Source organism: Lutjanus erythropterus, chromosome 24, assembly GCF_056507025.1.
Source record: "Lutjanus erythropterus isolate fLutEry1 chromosome 24, fLutEry1.hap2, whole genome shotgun sequence".
Lineage (NCBI taxonomy): Eukaryota > Metazoa > Chordata > Actinopteri > Lutjaniformes > Lutjanidae > Lutjanus > Lutjanus erythropterus.
The window spans coordinates 5,130,576-5,148,193 of NC_139340.1; the positions used below are offsets into that span (position 1 = coordinate 5,130,576).

At 38.5% G+C, this 17,618-nt stretch overlaps 1 protein-coding gene across 1 annotated transcript in view; it reads left to right on the forward strand.

Moving 5' to 3' along the window:
• Positions 1-17,618, forward strand: part of LOC146304568 (SH3 domain-binding protein 4-A-like) — a 36,390-nt gene extending 18,772 nt beyond the window's left edge. The window contains exons 4-5 of the mRNA XM_084713858.1: positions 14,016-14,204; positions 14,441-17,618. Of these exons, the coding sequence (XP_084569984.1) occupies positions 14,016-14,204; positions 14,441-14,665 (414 nt within the window). The 3' untranslated portion in view covers positions 14,666-17,618. The remainder of the gene's footprint in view (positions 1-14,015; positions 14,205-14,440) is intronic.

Below are 17,618 nucleotides of genomic sequence, written 5' to 3' on the forward strand. Positions count from 1 at the left end.
AAAATCTAATTTCCTAAACAGTCAGTCACTTGCTGTCTGATTGATTAATGCCTCTTTGCTACATCTGCCCTCGACATAATTTATTTCCACCTCAGCCTGTGTTGCAGTTGGACAATGTGACACAATCTGAGCGTGAACTGGAAGGATTCGAGTCCGTATGCTCAGTCACATGCATGGTAAACAACTTGTCTTACAGCCTGAGGTGACGCACAGTGGGAACAGCCGTCATATGAAAAATGAAAGGGACGGTGGGAGGAGAAAATCCTGTGAAAGGAAGCATAGAAACAGAACTTAACATCTGCAGTTTGAGCGAAAACAACTCTGTCAAGCAAACGCACGCGGGCCTCGTTGTGTTTTTCTTCTCCGACAGCGCCGCCGGCACCCAGGGGGAAGCAAAATTGTCCCGAGACATTTCCCTCGCCAGACGCCATTATTCAAAAAGTACTTTAGCAAAGTACATTTTCCAACTGATGTTTATCCAGGCAGAGTTGATGAAACGTGCATGCACTTCTGTTGCAGCGACATGCTGCTCAGTGTGGTTTCTGCTGGCAGTTACCAGAGCAGCTGGAGGTAAAAAGCCATGCTAAATGGGACTTTGACAGAGGCTGTAAAGGTAAAGGAGAGTGCTTGCTTTTCATTTACTTGTACTGTTACCCACCTGCAACCAGAGGTGGGAAGGAATTAAATACAAGTATTTACTGAGTTTATGTACTTCAGTAGCATTTTCAGGTATCTGTTTTCAGGTAAGCCCTGCAACTGGCGACTTGTCCAGGGTGTACCCCGCCTCTTGCCCAGTGTTAGCTGGGATAGGCTCCAGCCCCCCGCCACCCTTCGGGAATAAGCGGTTACAGAAAATGAATGAATGAATGAATTAATGTAACTTTTTACTTTATTCCTAACATTTAAACACAAATATCTGTACTTTCTACTCCTTATATTTTCAAAAAAGGCTCATTACTTTAATTTTAATGTATTTGAGGGGAATTATTGATTATTCTTATTTTGCATCATCATGCCACCTCAAGACTAATTTCAACCTTAATGGATAGGACAATAACGCATAGAAAAGATGGTTCTTTGATGCATCCAGCAGTGCATATCACACGCACCAGACTAAAACAACGTAAAAGATGTGACAAGACATAAAAAGCCTTAAAATAACAGAAAGGACATTAGACAAAAACAAGGAACAGGACATAACAGATGAAAAAAGAAGTAACAAGCTGTAACAAGATGAAAACAACATAAGACGAAGACAACATAAAAGATGTAACAAGATGAAAATGAAGTTAGAAATTTCCTTCAGAGGGAAACTTTTTACCTTCATGCTTTGAGTCCAGAACCTGTACTTTTACTCTTTTCCTTGACTAAAAAAGCTTAGTCAGTACTTCTGCTTTTACCGGAGTGTTTTTTGACACATGTATCTTATACATGAATAAAGAATGTGTACTTTTTCCACCTCTCCCTGCAACTACTACATCTCCCTGTTTGGGTGTAAGTCATGCGACCTCCGCATAATCTCACCATGTCTAAAGCGAAGGAGGCATGCTTTTATGTTCTATAAAAGGTTTTTATTCTGGCGGCTACCTTCAACTCCTGCCGAGGCTTTAAACTCGCGCCGTGCACAAAGAGCAACTTGGCTTTCTTATCTCACAACCAGGCTCCATCCTTGACTCCACTGAGCTCCAATTTTTTTTTAAATATTTACCCAGAATGAAAGGACACACTGAGTTGTCCTTCATTGAAGTCCAGCAATTCAAACTCTATCATCACCAAAGATGATGTGGAAATTTGTCATGTTAACCTTGATGGAAAGATTTGACCACAACATGCAACTGTTAGACCCATATATGATTTAACTCTGATATGATCCAGAAACAGAGAAAATCAGATTCTAAACCCTGAAATAATGTTTCACCCTGCGTTAAAGGGCCAATTGCCTCAACGTGATTTTATTACTCCATCTCTCAGCCAGACAATCAGTGTCTCACGTTGCTCTGCCAGCTGTTCACACCAAATCAAATTTAAAGTTATTGTTTGTTGACAGAACCAGCAGGTGACAGTGAGACAGCGTTCTCAATGTTTGTGCAATGGAGCAAATACTCAATTTAACATCTATTTGAGGTTATAATGCATTTAGTGAATGCATGAAAGAGCTGGTTCAGGCTTTTTAAGTGGGGTTGCATGAGGTACTTAGTCTGTGTATTAACCTGCAGTAGATGGCGGTCAACAGGCCCCCAGTTTTCAGATATCTAAGTTTACTCTATATTTAAAATACTTTTACTTCTTTATCTTGCCAACAGACAGCTTTTTTTGAGGGGAAAATGGCAGTTACATAAGCTAAATGTCACCGTCTCCAAATCAACCAAACTCCATAGACAAAATCAGTCATTTTAACTCATAGAAAACAAGAGCTGCTGGTCTACCGAGGCCTGATTGGTTAGTTTTTTGTGTGTTTTTGTGTGTCTTTTGTGAATTTAAACCAACCCTTGAAAATGCTGAAGTCACACAAATAACACAAACCTATTAAGATCAGACCCACTGGATTTAAGGCTGTTTTCTGATTATTAATGTGTTTGATATTTGGTTTGGGTAGTTTGAATATAAGATCAGTAACTTCAGCACTCAGTCATCCTATTTTTTGCTTTTTTATCAGCAGAGGTGGCAAAAGTACACACATTATGTGCATATTATATTTATGTGCATAGCTAACTGAAACTCATCATTTCTCCATGGTTGAGTCTCCCTCTCTGTTGGGTTTCGTCTTGTAACGTCTTGTCCATCGTTTTTGTCTTTTTACATCCTGTTACATCTTTTATTTTGTTTTTGTATTGTTAAATCTTGTTGCGTCATTTTTGTCTTGTCATGTGTTTTAGGTCATTTACATATTCTTACATTTTGTTGTCTTTTTCGGCATCATGTCATTTTATGTCTTGTTACGTCTTATACATAATTTTCATCTTGTTATGTATTGTTAGTTTTACAGAAGTACAGATATTTGAGTGAAAATGTAAGGAGTTGTAAGAAAAAGAAATTTATCAGTTTTCAATTTAAAGTAGACTTTTTTTTTTTTTTTTTACGACAGGTTGTCTTAAGCTGATTTCCTCCTGGGTTTTATGTCCACACACATCTAAAAACTTCTTGTTCCTGCTGTAGAAAGTCACTGCTGAGTTTGCTGCTGTAGTTAAGTTGTAAACCTCTCCAGTATGTTGGTGAATGAGTCTGTGTCCCCTGCGACATTTTCCCTTGAGAGCAGTATATTGTCATCAGGCTGCAGGAACAAGGTCCAGTGAGTCACACGGGCTTGAATTACTAAATCTTCTCCTCAGGGGAAAAAATAACCCCTCTTATACGAGTGTTACTCAATAAAACATTCGTACGTTGAGAGCTTCTGGCTTCAAAATCCTCGATTAGCAAACGAGGCATTCACTGCTTTTTCTGAGGCTTTTATGCAGTCGAGACCTGCTCTTTTTCAGGAAGAAAATACCCAAATCCACTTTAATCTGTGAAACGCTCCAAGTAAAAGTGGCTAATTGAAGCATCATAGAGAACAATATACGAGTCCAGTGTGTCCAAGATTTGAATTTAGGTGCCTTTTTTGAGGCCACACCACTTATGTACGCATCTATGTTACTAAGGCCGTCTTTCATGGCGAGGAACCCAGGGTGGAGGAGATGAGGTAGCCTCATTGAGCTCCCTGATGTTTCTGTAATGAGAGAGGAGGCAAAGAAGCAGAGAAATGGGTTTGGTGGGAGGCATGTTTGAACTGATACTAGTGGGAATGAAACACCCCTATGAACTGTGGGTAAGAACCACATAGAAATATACCTTAATGTCGAACCTATAATAAAATTTAAATTAGAAAAAAAGAAAAATAGAATGGTTTACCTTTGGTCTGTCTACTTGAGAGGAAAATGCCAGGAGCAATTTTTTTTTCTTTTTTTTTTTAGCATGAATAATTCACATAAAATGTGATCTAATAATGAACCTGTGTATCCTAAATATGCAAGCAGAAGACCATGCAACATTACATGTTTTGTTACAACATATAAGTTGTAGTTGTAGTAATAGCCTGTTGCATGCAGCTCACTGTCACGTTTTCTTATTTTAACAGTATTTAAAATGACATAACGGCACCCAGTGTATATCTGTCAGTTTAGACCAGTTTTAATTGGACAGTAGCACCACAAACAAAGCTCTGCTAATCTCAGTGTCTTTCTGGCACAACCACACATGTGTTGAGCTAATCAGCTTAGCAGCAGGACCACAATAGCACTGGTCAGTGCAGTTATCCCTAAATATCCCCTGTGTGAAACTGTGCAGGATTTTCAGCTGTGGACGGAGAAGTGAAGGTTTATATTTAAATGATACAAAGTGGATGGTAGAGAAACAGATTACATGTAACGACATTACGTACAAAAGCAGCACAAATTACAACACTTAACAAGTCTCACAACACCACTCTGGGCTCCTCGAAACCTGCTAATCTGAGAGCTTTCAATTCATTATTCTTATTATAGATGTTTCTCTGCTCCAGCACACCTGATTCAAATGATCAGCTCGTCATCAAGCCTCTGCCTGATCGCCTGAAGCCTGATAATAACCTGATCATTTGAATCAGGTGTGTTGGAGCAGAGAAACATCTAAAACATGCAGGACAGTGAGCTCTGAGGACCTGTGAGCTACACAGACCAGCTGCATTATTAAGAAACATGCATCCACACATAACAAAGGAAGGAATATCTGGATAAACAATTAATAAACCTACGACTAACATAAAACGTATTAAGCAAAGAAATTTAACCATATTTGGTATTGAGGTAGTTCAAAAGTAATGTAAAGGTAATCAAGTCACATCACCTTAATATTGTGATACTTGAATTAGGTTACTAACCACATTTTTTAACAGGTAATTAGTGATTATATCAGAATATATCTTTAAAGTAACCCTCCCAACCCTGACTAGAAAAGCTACTGTTTTCTCTTGTAGTTTTGAGAATCTATAATCTGAATCTAAATTCTGGCCTCTGCAAAATTGTAAAGCAAAGAAAAGCTGTGGGAATTTTCAAAGCACAAAGACGTTTCATCTTTAACCTTCATGGTTTTAATTGCAGCTCTGAAAAGCCTGAAACATAAAATATGAAAGTGTTGCAGCAGCATGAGCGCTGCTGGTTTGTCTTCAGGGTTTTAGAGCAGCTCATCAGGTCTCCGTCTCTCTTTTCCACACCAGCCGACAGGTGTTCTCATGTGAAATGTGAGCAGGCATTGATCAGGATGGACTTGGAGGCCTGGGGGGGCATCTGACACCGCCCCGGCAGATCTTTTAACGTCATGTCTCGGGTTACGAAGGCAAGAGGACAAATGAGAGAGCCCCTTGTGCTTGTCAGCAGAGGAGAGTGGCTGAAAGGCCGGGAGAGTGTTGTTTAATAATAGATCCATGTTAGAGAGGCGGGACGAATCACTCCTGCAGGAGACGTAATCAATCCCCCCGCTTGTACTCCCGTCTAAACCAAGTCCTTCAGTCGTAAAACTCAACAGCCTTGGAAAATTAGACTTCTTTTTGAACAAATTGTTGCCTCGGTCCCCCGTGACAGCCAATAAAAGTCAGCATTTTAATTCAACGATGAATATTCAACAGCCGACCTTATTATCTGGACCTGACTGCTGCAAGATTATTGGATCACAAACTAGAAATATGTCCGAGAAACATGAGCTCCCCCATAGCTCTTTGTTAAAGCTGATATAGTTGCCTCTTTGTCAGGTGAAATCAACAGAAAATAGTCTGAACTGCACAGTTCACACGTTTATGAAGTAGTCTGGCGATGCTGGGTTCGGCTCAGACCCTTTGTAGTTTTCTGTAGTCAAAGTTCAGGAGTCTTTGCTGAAAACTCCCTGCAGTCAGAAAAGGTCAGAAGTAGCATCTGGGTTTTGTCCAACACGACCTGCTACATTCACAAGATGTCATCATTTAGTTAATAAAGTCTTTCAGATGATCACAAATCTAAAAATGCAACCTCTTGCTGTGACTCAAGGCCACCAGAGAGCTTCAGAGAGCACTTCATTGATCAGAACCTTTAATGAGAGCCATTTAAGAGAGCCAATCAGTGATTGTTTTTAATCAGGACGCTGCGAAGCTTTGGCCTCAACCAACACATACTTGACATGCACACAGAAGAGTGGGGCTGAAAACATCTTATCATTTAATATAACAGCCTGGTACAACAAGATGAGTGCAAAGCACAAACACAAGCTCTCCAAAAATGTGGAAAATTATGCAGGGAAGGAAATGGGCAAGTCACAAAAACAACTTAGCAAAATATTAGACAGTACTGTATGTAGGAAAGCGAAATGTGTACTTGCAGACACCTTCCATCCATTACACTCAGAGTTTGAGCCGCAACGTCTCTGCTGTCTTTTACTTTTCTAATTGTGGGTGATTTTGAGCCTTCTGGAGCCTAGTTTGACTGAATATTAGAAAAACACATTTAGTTACCTGTGTCAGGGCAGATTTCAGTGCTTTTCATGCAAGAGTTTTTGCTTATTTGATGATAATCTGTCCCCTCTGAGCTTTATTTTGTCACTTTCTGTGTTGGTATTCATTGAAACCTCCTTTATACACATTCACTTTGCTTATTGAAGAGGCGCCTCTTTACTCAAGAGGCTTTTGATTATACTTTAAGGATGTCCGTGTATTAAAGGAGGTATTTTTTCTTGGTGATGGCACTTATTGCATTCCAGCTCTGTTTTTCTCAATTTATGAGATAATTGTTAATTCTAACAAATTTGACCCAGTTTTTCTGAAGTTGTGAGAATTTCTTTTTTTTTAAGAATTCATGACGTTTTACTGAAAAAAATCATCTCTGTTTCTCTGAATTCATAAGAATTTATTATTTTTTTTAAAGAAGACAAATTTGTCTGTTTCTCTGAATTCATGAGATAATATTTCTTTGAAAAAATCATCTTTTTCTCTGAAATTATGAGAATTTCTTATTTTAATAAGAAAAAATGGTTCTGAATTTCTGAATTTATGAGATAATTCTTCATTTAAAAATAATTTGGCTGTTTTTCTTAATTTTTTTAGTTTAAAAAAAGGATTTGTTCTTTTGAATCTATTAAACAGCTGCAGATTTAAAAAAAAATCCAAAATATGGAAGCATTTTTTCATGAAAACTTATCTCATTAATCCAGGAAAACAGAGAATTTTTTCCTTGAATGCCTCCATAATTTGTTTCTCTGCATAATTTATTTATTTATTTAATTGTCTACTTTGTATTTTGTGGCTGTGGCGTGTTTCTCAGTTCTTTACAACCAGCTTAAATCTGTGGAAATGAAATTTTGACATTCGAACATAACCTGAATATAAACCATGTAACTGAGAGGCAGTTACATGGTCTTGCTGCAGTTATCTTCTTCTTCGTCCATCTTTATTTGCCCTTTTTGCGTGTCTTTTTTCTGTCTGCCAGCCTCTTTTCTCCTTTCTCTCTCCTTTTCTCTTGTCTACCTGTCACTGTTATCACATCTCCCTCCTCTCCGTCCTGCTGAAGCCTTTGGAAGTGAAGCTCATTTAGCTGACAGCCGCGCGGTCAGCTGTCAGCTCCGCCTGTCCGGCTGCTCCGGGGGCTTCCTGCAGGTCGCCGCTATCTCATATTTTCAGACACTTTAGTCTCTCACGGAGCAGGCGGCTTCCTATTTTTAGAACAGAATCGTCTTGTTATAAATGTGGAGCCATCAACTAGACCGGAAACAGAAATCGATAAAGAAAACATATCCCTCTGCAGCTGAAGAGTCATTTCTACACTCTGGCATGACACGGAGAGCACAACATGATCTGTACATGTAATAAATTTGTTTTAAATGTTGAATTTTTAACAAGTTTTAAAGGGATAGTTTGAATTATTTGAAGTGGAGTTGTATGCACTATTGCACTTATCCATAGTCAGTGTGTTACTTACAGGAGATGACAGTTTTTTCTCAAACTGTATCGAGTAAACGAAGTGCGTGTTTTGGTCTGAGATGCTTCTGGTCTGCTGTGACCTTTAGAGGAAGTAAATGTTGCATACAGCAAGGAGTCTGATGGCTTTGAAGGGTGATATTTGGCTTATATAACTGTGGTTTCCTGTTGTAAGAGGCTGTCTATCAGCAACATAAAGCGGTGAAAATAATTCAAAAATAGTGGACACTTAAGCTGATACTGACTTTTTGTTTTGGTGTCTAAAATATATCGGAGGTCAGAATTTCGCAGTTCAGTTTTTACGGCAAGTGTTCAATGAAAGTGAATGATGGTCAGAATTCCAATTCCAGTTTTCAATTAGAAACATTTCATTTTCAGGCAGCAAAATAATGACAAATCAGGTTCACAGCTCACTGTTTATCTCAACTAAAGATTATAGGTCATCAAAACTTTTTCAAGTTTGTTTCAAAGCTCAAGAGTTTAAGTTGGGCTCAAAACTCAAAAATCTAATGCAAGTACCTTGCCTTGAAATGTTGAGTTGTCTCAACTATTTTTTTCCAATGCAATATGATTCTTAGGTCCATTAACTGTAAAAAAAAAATAAAAATAAAACACACACACACATATATATATACGTATAAACTGTATAGCAAAAAATAGTTTTCATGTCAAATCAATAAAAAAAAGTTCTCAGGGAAAAGAGAGATTTTTTTTTTTTTTTTGGGCCAAAAATGTCTCTTTTGATCATGAAGGTTGCAGACCCCTGCTTTAAGAGAAGGATTGTCCGGAATTCCTGAAAAAGAATGAAAAAAGAGTGCAAACAAACTGTTCTGAATGAGGTCAAAAATCCCCAAAATGAAGACGCTCCATGAATTAAAGTGAGGGACTGAACTTTACATGTAAATGAGTCCATCTGGAACAGCTGACAAAGTGTCCTTAAGCAAGACGCTGACCTTTAACCTCCATCTGTTGCAGTCTGAGCCTGCGATATGTGTCTCGGGAGGGATGACTTCGCATTTTCCCCAAAAAAACATAATTCAGATTTTTTTTTTCTACCTTAACAGGATTATAAACTCATGAGTCTGCACTCCCTGACCTCCTGACCTTTTTTTTTGAAGCTCCTTCCTGTCGTGTCTCCATCTTTAATCCTTTCCGGCTTAAACGCCACGTACAGGAGCTCCCTATTTGCATTTGAACACATCACGCTCATTTCCAGACAACAGGCTCAAGTGTTGGACCCTCTGTGTGTGTGTGTTTGGTCTATATTTAGACCGGGACCTGTGTGAGGCCTGAATCAGCAGACGGAGGACATCACAGGAGAGGGCCAGAGTGCTCCTCGGCCAGGTGGTAGAGAGAGATAGACACAGACACAGGGAGAGAGAGAAGAGAAGCCGATGGGAGGGGGTGAAAACAGATAAACTGACTGGACTGTTTCAAAAACCAAATAATTCATCATATCAGTTGGGTTTGAAAGGAGTCGCCTCGCTGCAGGTCATCCAGGTTAATTCACTTTATTATAGAGCTGCAGTTCATTATAGAAGAGATAAAAGAGATGAAAGATGAGGGAAGAGAAGAAGAATAGGGTGTAAAAATAGATTATTCCAATAAATGGAAATGACGTGACCTTGTAATTATAAGGTTCTGCATGTCTTTTCTTTTAAACTCTTTTAAAAGTAAAACTTAAACGTTCCTCTGCCAACACACACACACACACACACACACACTGATGTACAGGGTTAGGAGTATTACTCTGATACAATTATCAATTACCTGTTAAAAAATGTAATATTTAAATTAAGTTACTTGATTACTTTCAGTTATTTTTGGATTACCTCAGTATGAAATGTGGTGAAATTGTTTAGCCTAATATAGTGTTTTTAGGGCTGCAATGATTTATTATTTTCATCATTGATCAATCAGTTGATTATCTTTATCAACTAATCAACTCGTTTGCTCCATAAAAAATGATGAAAAGTATTGATTAAATATCTTCATAACTCAAAAATATTCAGTTTCATGTCAGAAGTGAGTGAAGAAACCAGAAAATAATTAAATTTAAGAAACTGAAATCAGAGATTTTTGACCTTTTCTTATTAAAAAAAAAAAAAGACTCAGATTGAGACTCAGAAAGATTCAGATTAATTTAATAGTCGATTAATAATAACTTGATCTTTGTTGTGCACAATTGATTGGTTGATTTAAAGGCAGAAAATTGGCCATCCAGTTGGTTTGGATGGGGTTAGAAATAGTAGGACACACTTGTTTGTTTATTAATTGTCAGTTTTATGTTTGTTTGTTTGTATTTTGCAAGTTAAAGAGAAGCGATAGTTAATTTAGCACAATTTTTAGATTTATCTTGTTGAGTCCTGGTAGAGTCCATCTTATATTCAGGTATATTCAGATTTTACTCATAAATACATGATTTTAAACAACATGTACCCAAAGTATCAAAAGTTTACTGAGTTAGTGTCATCTAAAATATCATATTTTATAATATGACCATATGTTTAAAAAGCATACTCTGCAAAGAGTAACTGATTACTACAACTATTTGAGAGTAAATGTACTATGTTACGTTCCACTTCTGTCTATTTTGCTCATTAATTAGCACCAAATTCCACTAAAATAAAAGGCACGTCTGCAGTCCTTTGCTCAGAGATGTGAATAATTCATTGCTTACTGGTCAAAATGGATGAATAATAAATAAGTTGAATTGACTCCATTAGTGCAGGTGTTTTGAGCAGATCAGTGGGTTTCAATGGAGACCACTTTGCAGGAGCAGCAGTGTAATAAAAGCCGTACTTTACCTTGATTACTGTATGAGGTTTGTTTTCATCTAAATCTAACCAGCAGCTCTGTGACAGCAGCTGTTTCCTCCTCCCTCTGCAATATGATCCTGGAAGCAACTGATGCAACTCATTTTTTATCAATAAGTTGCATCAAAACAGACAAAGTGATTCCTTATCACACTTTGTAGATGATTCTTTGATTTTAAATTTAAAAAAGCAAAGATGTCAGCACATTTTATTCTTCTCTTGTCCGTCTCGAGGCTGCAGTTCTTCTTCTATAGAGTGTTTCAGTGTTATAGCAGTGTGACTGGAAACTTGTTATTGTGCCAAAATGTTGTTGCTTATCATGAGTTTGAATGAGTGCAGAGAGAAGAAATCAGTGTGAAATTTGGTCTTTTTGATTCAGATAAGAGTGTTTTGGTGGCTGGAGACTGTATGTGTGTGTGTGCGTGTGTGTGTGTGTGTGTGTGTGTGTGTGTGTGTGTGTGTGTGTGTGTGTTGCTTTGAAGCTGCAGCTGACTGGCAGAGAGGCTGATTCACCAGAAACCACCGGAGCTCCATTAAATGAAGTCGAGGCTCCACATTTGAAGATTCTGACATGTGTCTAATTTATTCTTTACTTTCGTTTGGTCACATACTCTTCCTCAGAGGGCGTCTGGAAAATCTCTGACATCATTTACATAAAAGCACAGAACCTGAAATACATTTACAAACTTTTCTATATTCTGCTGGATGTGAGCCGTAGGAGCCAGACGAGAAGAATCCTGTCTGTCTGTCTGAAGGCCTTTAAGATAAACAGGCTGACGTTCTACTCAGAACCTGCATCTGCTGAGAAACCCCTTTTTTGAGGAAAATCAGGGGTTCTTTGTAAAACTAAAGGTGCCATTAAGAACCTTTTTCATTCAAAGAACCCTTTGTAAGAAAGTTCTTCATTGGATTTTTGAAATACTTCATCAAAGGCTTGTCAAGTGTTCTTTGTAGATGACATTCTCACTAGAACCCCCTGGATGGGTTCTAGATAAAACCTTTGGAATATAAAAAGATTTGGTGGAACCCCTGGGTGGGTTCTAGATAAAACTCTTTGCATATATAGATGAATGTAGAACCCCCTGAGTGTATTCTAGATAATACCCTTGAAACACAAAAAAGTCTTGTGGTAGAACCCTCTGGGTGGGTTCTAGATAAAACTCTTGGAATATATAAATGCCCTCGGATTCTTGTTAGCACCTATTTACGATGGAAAGGTTCTGGATAGAAGCCCTGGAGAGGGTGCTGGTTGTAACCATTACACCATAGAAAGGTTTTCAGTAGAACACCTGGTAAACGCCTCAGAACACATAAAGGTTCTCAGTAGAACCCTCTTTGTGAGTTTCAAGATAAAACTTTTAGAATATTTAAAGGTTCTCAGTAAACCCGCCTGGGTGGGTTCTTGATAAAAGCCTTGGAATATATAAAAGTTCTTGATAGAAATCACTGACTGGGTTCTTGTTAGCACTGTTGAGAGGTGGAAAGGTTCTGGATAGAACTGGGAGTCAGACTCTCATAGTGGGCTCTGGATGAAACCTTTTACAGATGGTTCTAGGTATAACCCTTTATGTTGAGTTCTAGGCAGAACTCTCTGAAAGGGTCCCAGGTGTAACCTTTATAAAAGATTCTACGAGAAATCAAAAAGGGTTCTCCGATGGGGACAAGCTGAAGAACCCTTCATGATTCTAGCTGGGACTTTTTACTTCTCAGAGTGTAGTTGTTCTGCTTCCTGCTTGGTGTTTATTTGTAGGATTTTACTCGACTCTGAGTGTAATTTGAAGTATCTTGTGTAAACTTGTGTCAGAGCTTGTTTTTGGTGAGAGCAGCTCTCTGGAGCTGGCAGCGATGAAAACTCCTCTCCTGCAAAGAGCCTGAAAGGTATCACCACAGGACAGTGCATCACTCTGAACTGTGTGTGTGTGTGTGTGTGTGTGTGTGTGTGTGTGTGTGTGAGGCACTGCAGTTGCTGAGACCCCTGCCTCTCTCAACCAAAATCTTATCTCTGGTTAGACACACACACACGCACACACTGCACTTTTTTAGCCTCGCTGAAAAGAAAAAACTCCTCAGTGTCCGTCATACCTCTTTTCAAGAAAAAAAAAAGAAAGAAAATCTTGCCTGCGGTGTATTTTCCAGTCAGCTGCTTTTATTAATGCTCAGTATTTTCTAACCCTCATTTAACCGGGTTAGCTGAGTAAGAACATATTTACAGAAGCTGCCTGAGGGACGTGACTACTTACAGCAGGGGTTAAGGATTATATTCATACACTCACCCACAAAGAAGGTTTATGTTGTGTTTTTTCAGGTCTTGATTTAGCCCTTCAGCCATTATGTGAAAGAATGGATATTGTACCCCATTAAAGCTGGGGTAGGTAGCTTATTTTTGTGAATCGGGTTCCATAATAACATTTAAGCATTATGTACTTCATGTTAGCGACCTAAAAAAATCTATATCAATTTGTGTAAGTTATATTTAGAATATTTGAACCTTAAGACACCCTTTTACAACAGGAAACCATCATTATTTAAGACCGATATCACTGTCTACAAAACAATCAATCTCCATTGGTGAAATCAATAATTTAATCTCACAGAATATGTGAGCTGCTGGTGTACTATTGCCTCGATTGGTTAGTTTGTCTGTTCACCTAATGTGAACTAACATTTAAAGAACTGAAGTCGCAAGATAACACAGTGAAACTATCCTAAATGGAGCGTACGTTTCAACTGACCGGTTCTGACAGTCTCGACAGTTTCAGATCAGGTCTACTTTTTAGAAAATTACTGAGCAGCAAGTCTGGACCTTGAAGACTTTGGGAGTACAGATTCAACTGTCTAATTTCTTTCAAGATTTCCAAAGAATGCTGAAAGGATTTATGAGCAAATACTTTGATTTGCCCTTTTGAAACTATGCTTTTTTAAGCCAAAACCTGAGGGTCCTGAATTTCAGTTCCACTTTCCTAGCTTTCAGCTGCAGAATGGGTCGAACAACACACAGTCAAAGCCCCTATTGATAAATTTTTTATATGATTAGAGCATCCCTCAAAACATAAACTTCCTTTGGAGAAAAAATAGTACAGTCTTTGAGAAAACTGATGCTGTTTTTATGTTTTCAGCCCTTCAACTCAGGTTCTCAGGGACTTTTTTGGTTTAACCACCAGATGTCATCGAAGTCAGAACTTGTCAAATCTTGTAGAACACAGAAATATATCTGCTTTAAAGAAAACTTACTGTCTTTACCCCATCAGGCATTGCTGAAGATGGACTGCCAGGGTCTGGTTGCCAGACTGGTCCTGGACTTTGTCTTGCTGACCACAGCGGTGGAAGTGGCGTCCCGGTGGAGGGAACTGGCCGAGAAACTTGCACGGGTGTCCAGACAGCAGATGGAGGCTTACGAGGCTCCGCACCGCGACAAGAACGGCCTGTTGGACAATGAGGTGAGAGACCTGAGAGAATGTTGCACAAAGGTTTTCATAGTCTGACAAAATAGAGACACCTTCTGCCAAATTTTTAAAGCTCCTGCAAGGAACTTTCATATTTTGTTGATTTGACTTCCTGCTTAGGCTACAACCACCACTGATTTTGTTTTAAAATGTACTAGTTTCGTTTTTTAGGACATATAAAACTGCTTCAGTACATTCCTAAACCCTTCTTCTCTTCCCCAACCCTTCAGTGCATGTGGAAGCCAGCCTACGACTTCCTCCTGACCTGGGCCGCCCACGTGGGGGACAGCTACCGAGACGTGATCCAGGAGCTCCACCTCGGCCTGGACAAGATGAGGAACCCCATCACCAAGAGGTGGAAGCACCTGACCGGCACGCTAATCCTCGTCAACTGCCTCGATACCCTCCGCAGTGCCGCCTTCTGTCCCACGGGGTACGGAGATTTTGCAGTGTGAACTTTTTCATCCACCTGGAGAACATTTTTAGGGTCGTCTTCTGCTCATGGAACTTGGTCTTGGTCTTAAGATTCACCTGTGGAATTAAGCTGCTGGTGAAGAATAGTTGTTTTTGTCGTGGACGGTTCGACAGGACACAAAGTTTGGAATGTATGTCTTTGATCGTCCAGTTCAAGGTGTAAATCTCTTGGCTTTCCTCAACCTTCGCCCTCTTGTTTGGAGTCTTGGATCAGTATCATGGCACCAATTGGTTCTCATGAAGCGCCAGATGTAGAAACACCACTGGACGATTTCTGCCATTGGATAAGTCAATGTGAAACTGGAGGATCTGCCACTTTCTGTTTTTTTAATGCCTCTTCTTGCGTTTGTCTTTGTTTCTGTATATCTTTTCTCTTCTCCATAGGTGTTTTTGGACCAAACAGTTTTGGGGACTCAGAAAGGAACTACCCCAGGTTCCCCTGAGAACTACACACACCTTGGTCCAACAATTCTGAGAACTATGGAAAAGTTCGACTGGTCCAAAAACACCTCATCTCTTCTCTACCTCACCCTTTGTCTTTATCACTTTCTGTCTTTGTCTCTTTAGACGTACAGTATAGCATTCTGTCTTTTGTTATCCTATGCTATTACATTTTCTCTTCCCGCCCCCTGTCTTTTCTCTACAATTTTTTTCTGCTGTTTGCTTTTCATTTTCCCCTCCATTACCACTGCTCTCTGTCCACTCTTTTTCCCTCGCCCTCAGGACAACATTAGAGACCTCAACCACTGCAGTACATAACCACACATACTGTGAACTATGAGCACTGTCTTTGAAAGCTAATTTGACCCCCAAACCTCTGTTTGCAAGCCACATTTTCAACAACTTTTCCTTCGATTTCTGTTGAGCAGTTTCTGTGCTTTTGCTGCCTCTCACTGGTATCTTTCGCAAAAGAAGGCAGAGCAGATGTTTTTAAAATATATACAACGATAATGAATCGGAAATTGTTTCAGATTCAAACATTAAGACAGTAATTAGCTTGCCAAAAACAGTTAGCCCAGTGCTAACTTTACATGTGACTCAGTGTAGTCCATGCAGTAAAGGTATAGTATATCTGTTTAAGATAGATATACTTCTATTTTTATACTTACAGAACAATACAGATGACGTATTATCAGCAGTGTTATTCTTGTGTACTATTCTTAGTTTGGCTTTTCCTTGTGTGCAAGTCATTTCTATCATATTTCAGCCGGTATAACAATGCTAAAGTCTGTCAATTTAGAAATTTTGGACTTTAAAGTGAAAATGAAAACCTCAGCATGTTCTGTCCAGCTAAAAACAAGCAAATGAAAAGAACAGTGACACTTCAGTTTTTTAGCCAAAGATCCAAATACAGTCTGCTGTGCAAAAGCAAATGAAACATACTTCAATAGACAGCATTAGCTTGCTAGTCCATGAGCTAATTAGCAAGCTAAAGCTAAGGATTTTTTCACATTACATTAAATGTGTCTTAATTTTTAGTTACAATTTTTTGGAGGGGGTGTGCATAAGACTAACACAACACCACCATAACCAGTCTTAGCAGGTTTAGCTCCTGGCATCCTGAAACTGAATCAGTGGGCAAGCTGGCTAACTAGCTAACGCTAACTACACTTAAAAGCAGATAACTGCTAGCCTACTTAAGCAACAAGTAACCATATGACATTTTACAACATCTTTATGTTCACTTAAGTTGAGGTCACATGACATCATTACAGAAGCATTTTCAGAATGTAATAATACTTAATGATGTCTTTATGACAAGTCTGAAATGTACCACGAGTTGAGATCAATGAAAATATTCATGACACATTATAATGTCTCACGACAGGCAATGTCAAAACCAACCACGTGTCATAATATTAGCAGATAAAGATAAATAGTTTCTTTCTTTCTTTGTCATAACAAAGACATTGTTGTCTTTATTAATGTCAGATTGTCATAACAAAGACATTATTGGCTTGATTAATGCCAAGTTGTCACAACAAAGACGTTGTCTTCATCAATGTCAAGCTGTCATAAGAAGGGACAGGCTGTGCTGTCTTGGTTAATATGAAGTTGTCATAACAGAGACATCTCAAACAGTGTCAACTTTGCATTAAAAATGACATAATTGACCAAATGATACTTGATGACAGCAGTCATAAACATTCATAAAGACTCTTCATGTTCATGACAGGTGTCATGACATGATTATGGAGGTGTAATGTCAGCCTTATGCACACCCCTTCAAACAGTGTTAACAATTATTGTTCAGAAACTGTTGCACACGCAAATATTTTGATTCATAAAAAAGTTTTTCACATAAATAAATATGAGAAATATTTGTGCACGTCGCCATGAAAATCAGATAATTTTATAGTTGAAAATTCATAATTTTAACTTCCAGTTAAAGGTGCTGTTGTCAGTTTGAAATGTTCTTAACTTTCTGACAACATGCAGTGTAACTATAATTACTTTCTTGCAGTATCTTTTACTGAAGGTGTTAAAGACACATCAGCTATTACAGTCCACGACAGTTTACCGCTTAAATGAATGAAATGTGACTTTAAACTGTGAAAAGTATCAGACAATATTTAGTTTTTGTTAAAATTATATGTTTAAATACGCCTTTTGTCTCTTATTTTGTGATCTCAGCAATTATAATCAATCAGTTTTGATGCTTTTATTGTTCATTTCTACATCTGTTTTCATGTCAGTCTTTCACTCAGTGTTTTTTCTTCTTTCTTTTCGATATGTTTTGTGACTGCTGCAGTGTTCCTCTGTCTGTTTGGAATATGAACATGGTCTGAACAGAAAACGTGCAAGGAGTTTATATATTTGTACCGAACGCCGATTGAGTATTGACACGCATCACCTGTGACAGGTCGCACATCTGAAATCTGTTCAGCGTTTCTGTTCAGAAAATTTCAATAAAACTGAACATTGAAAACAGCA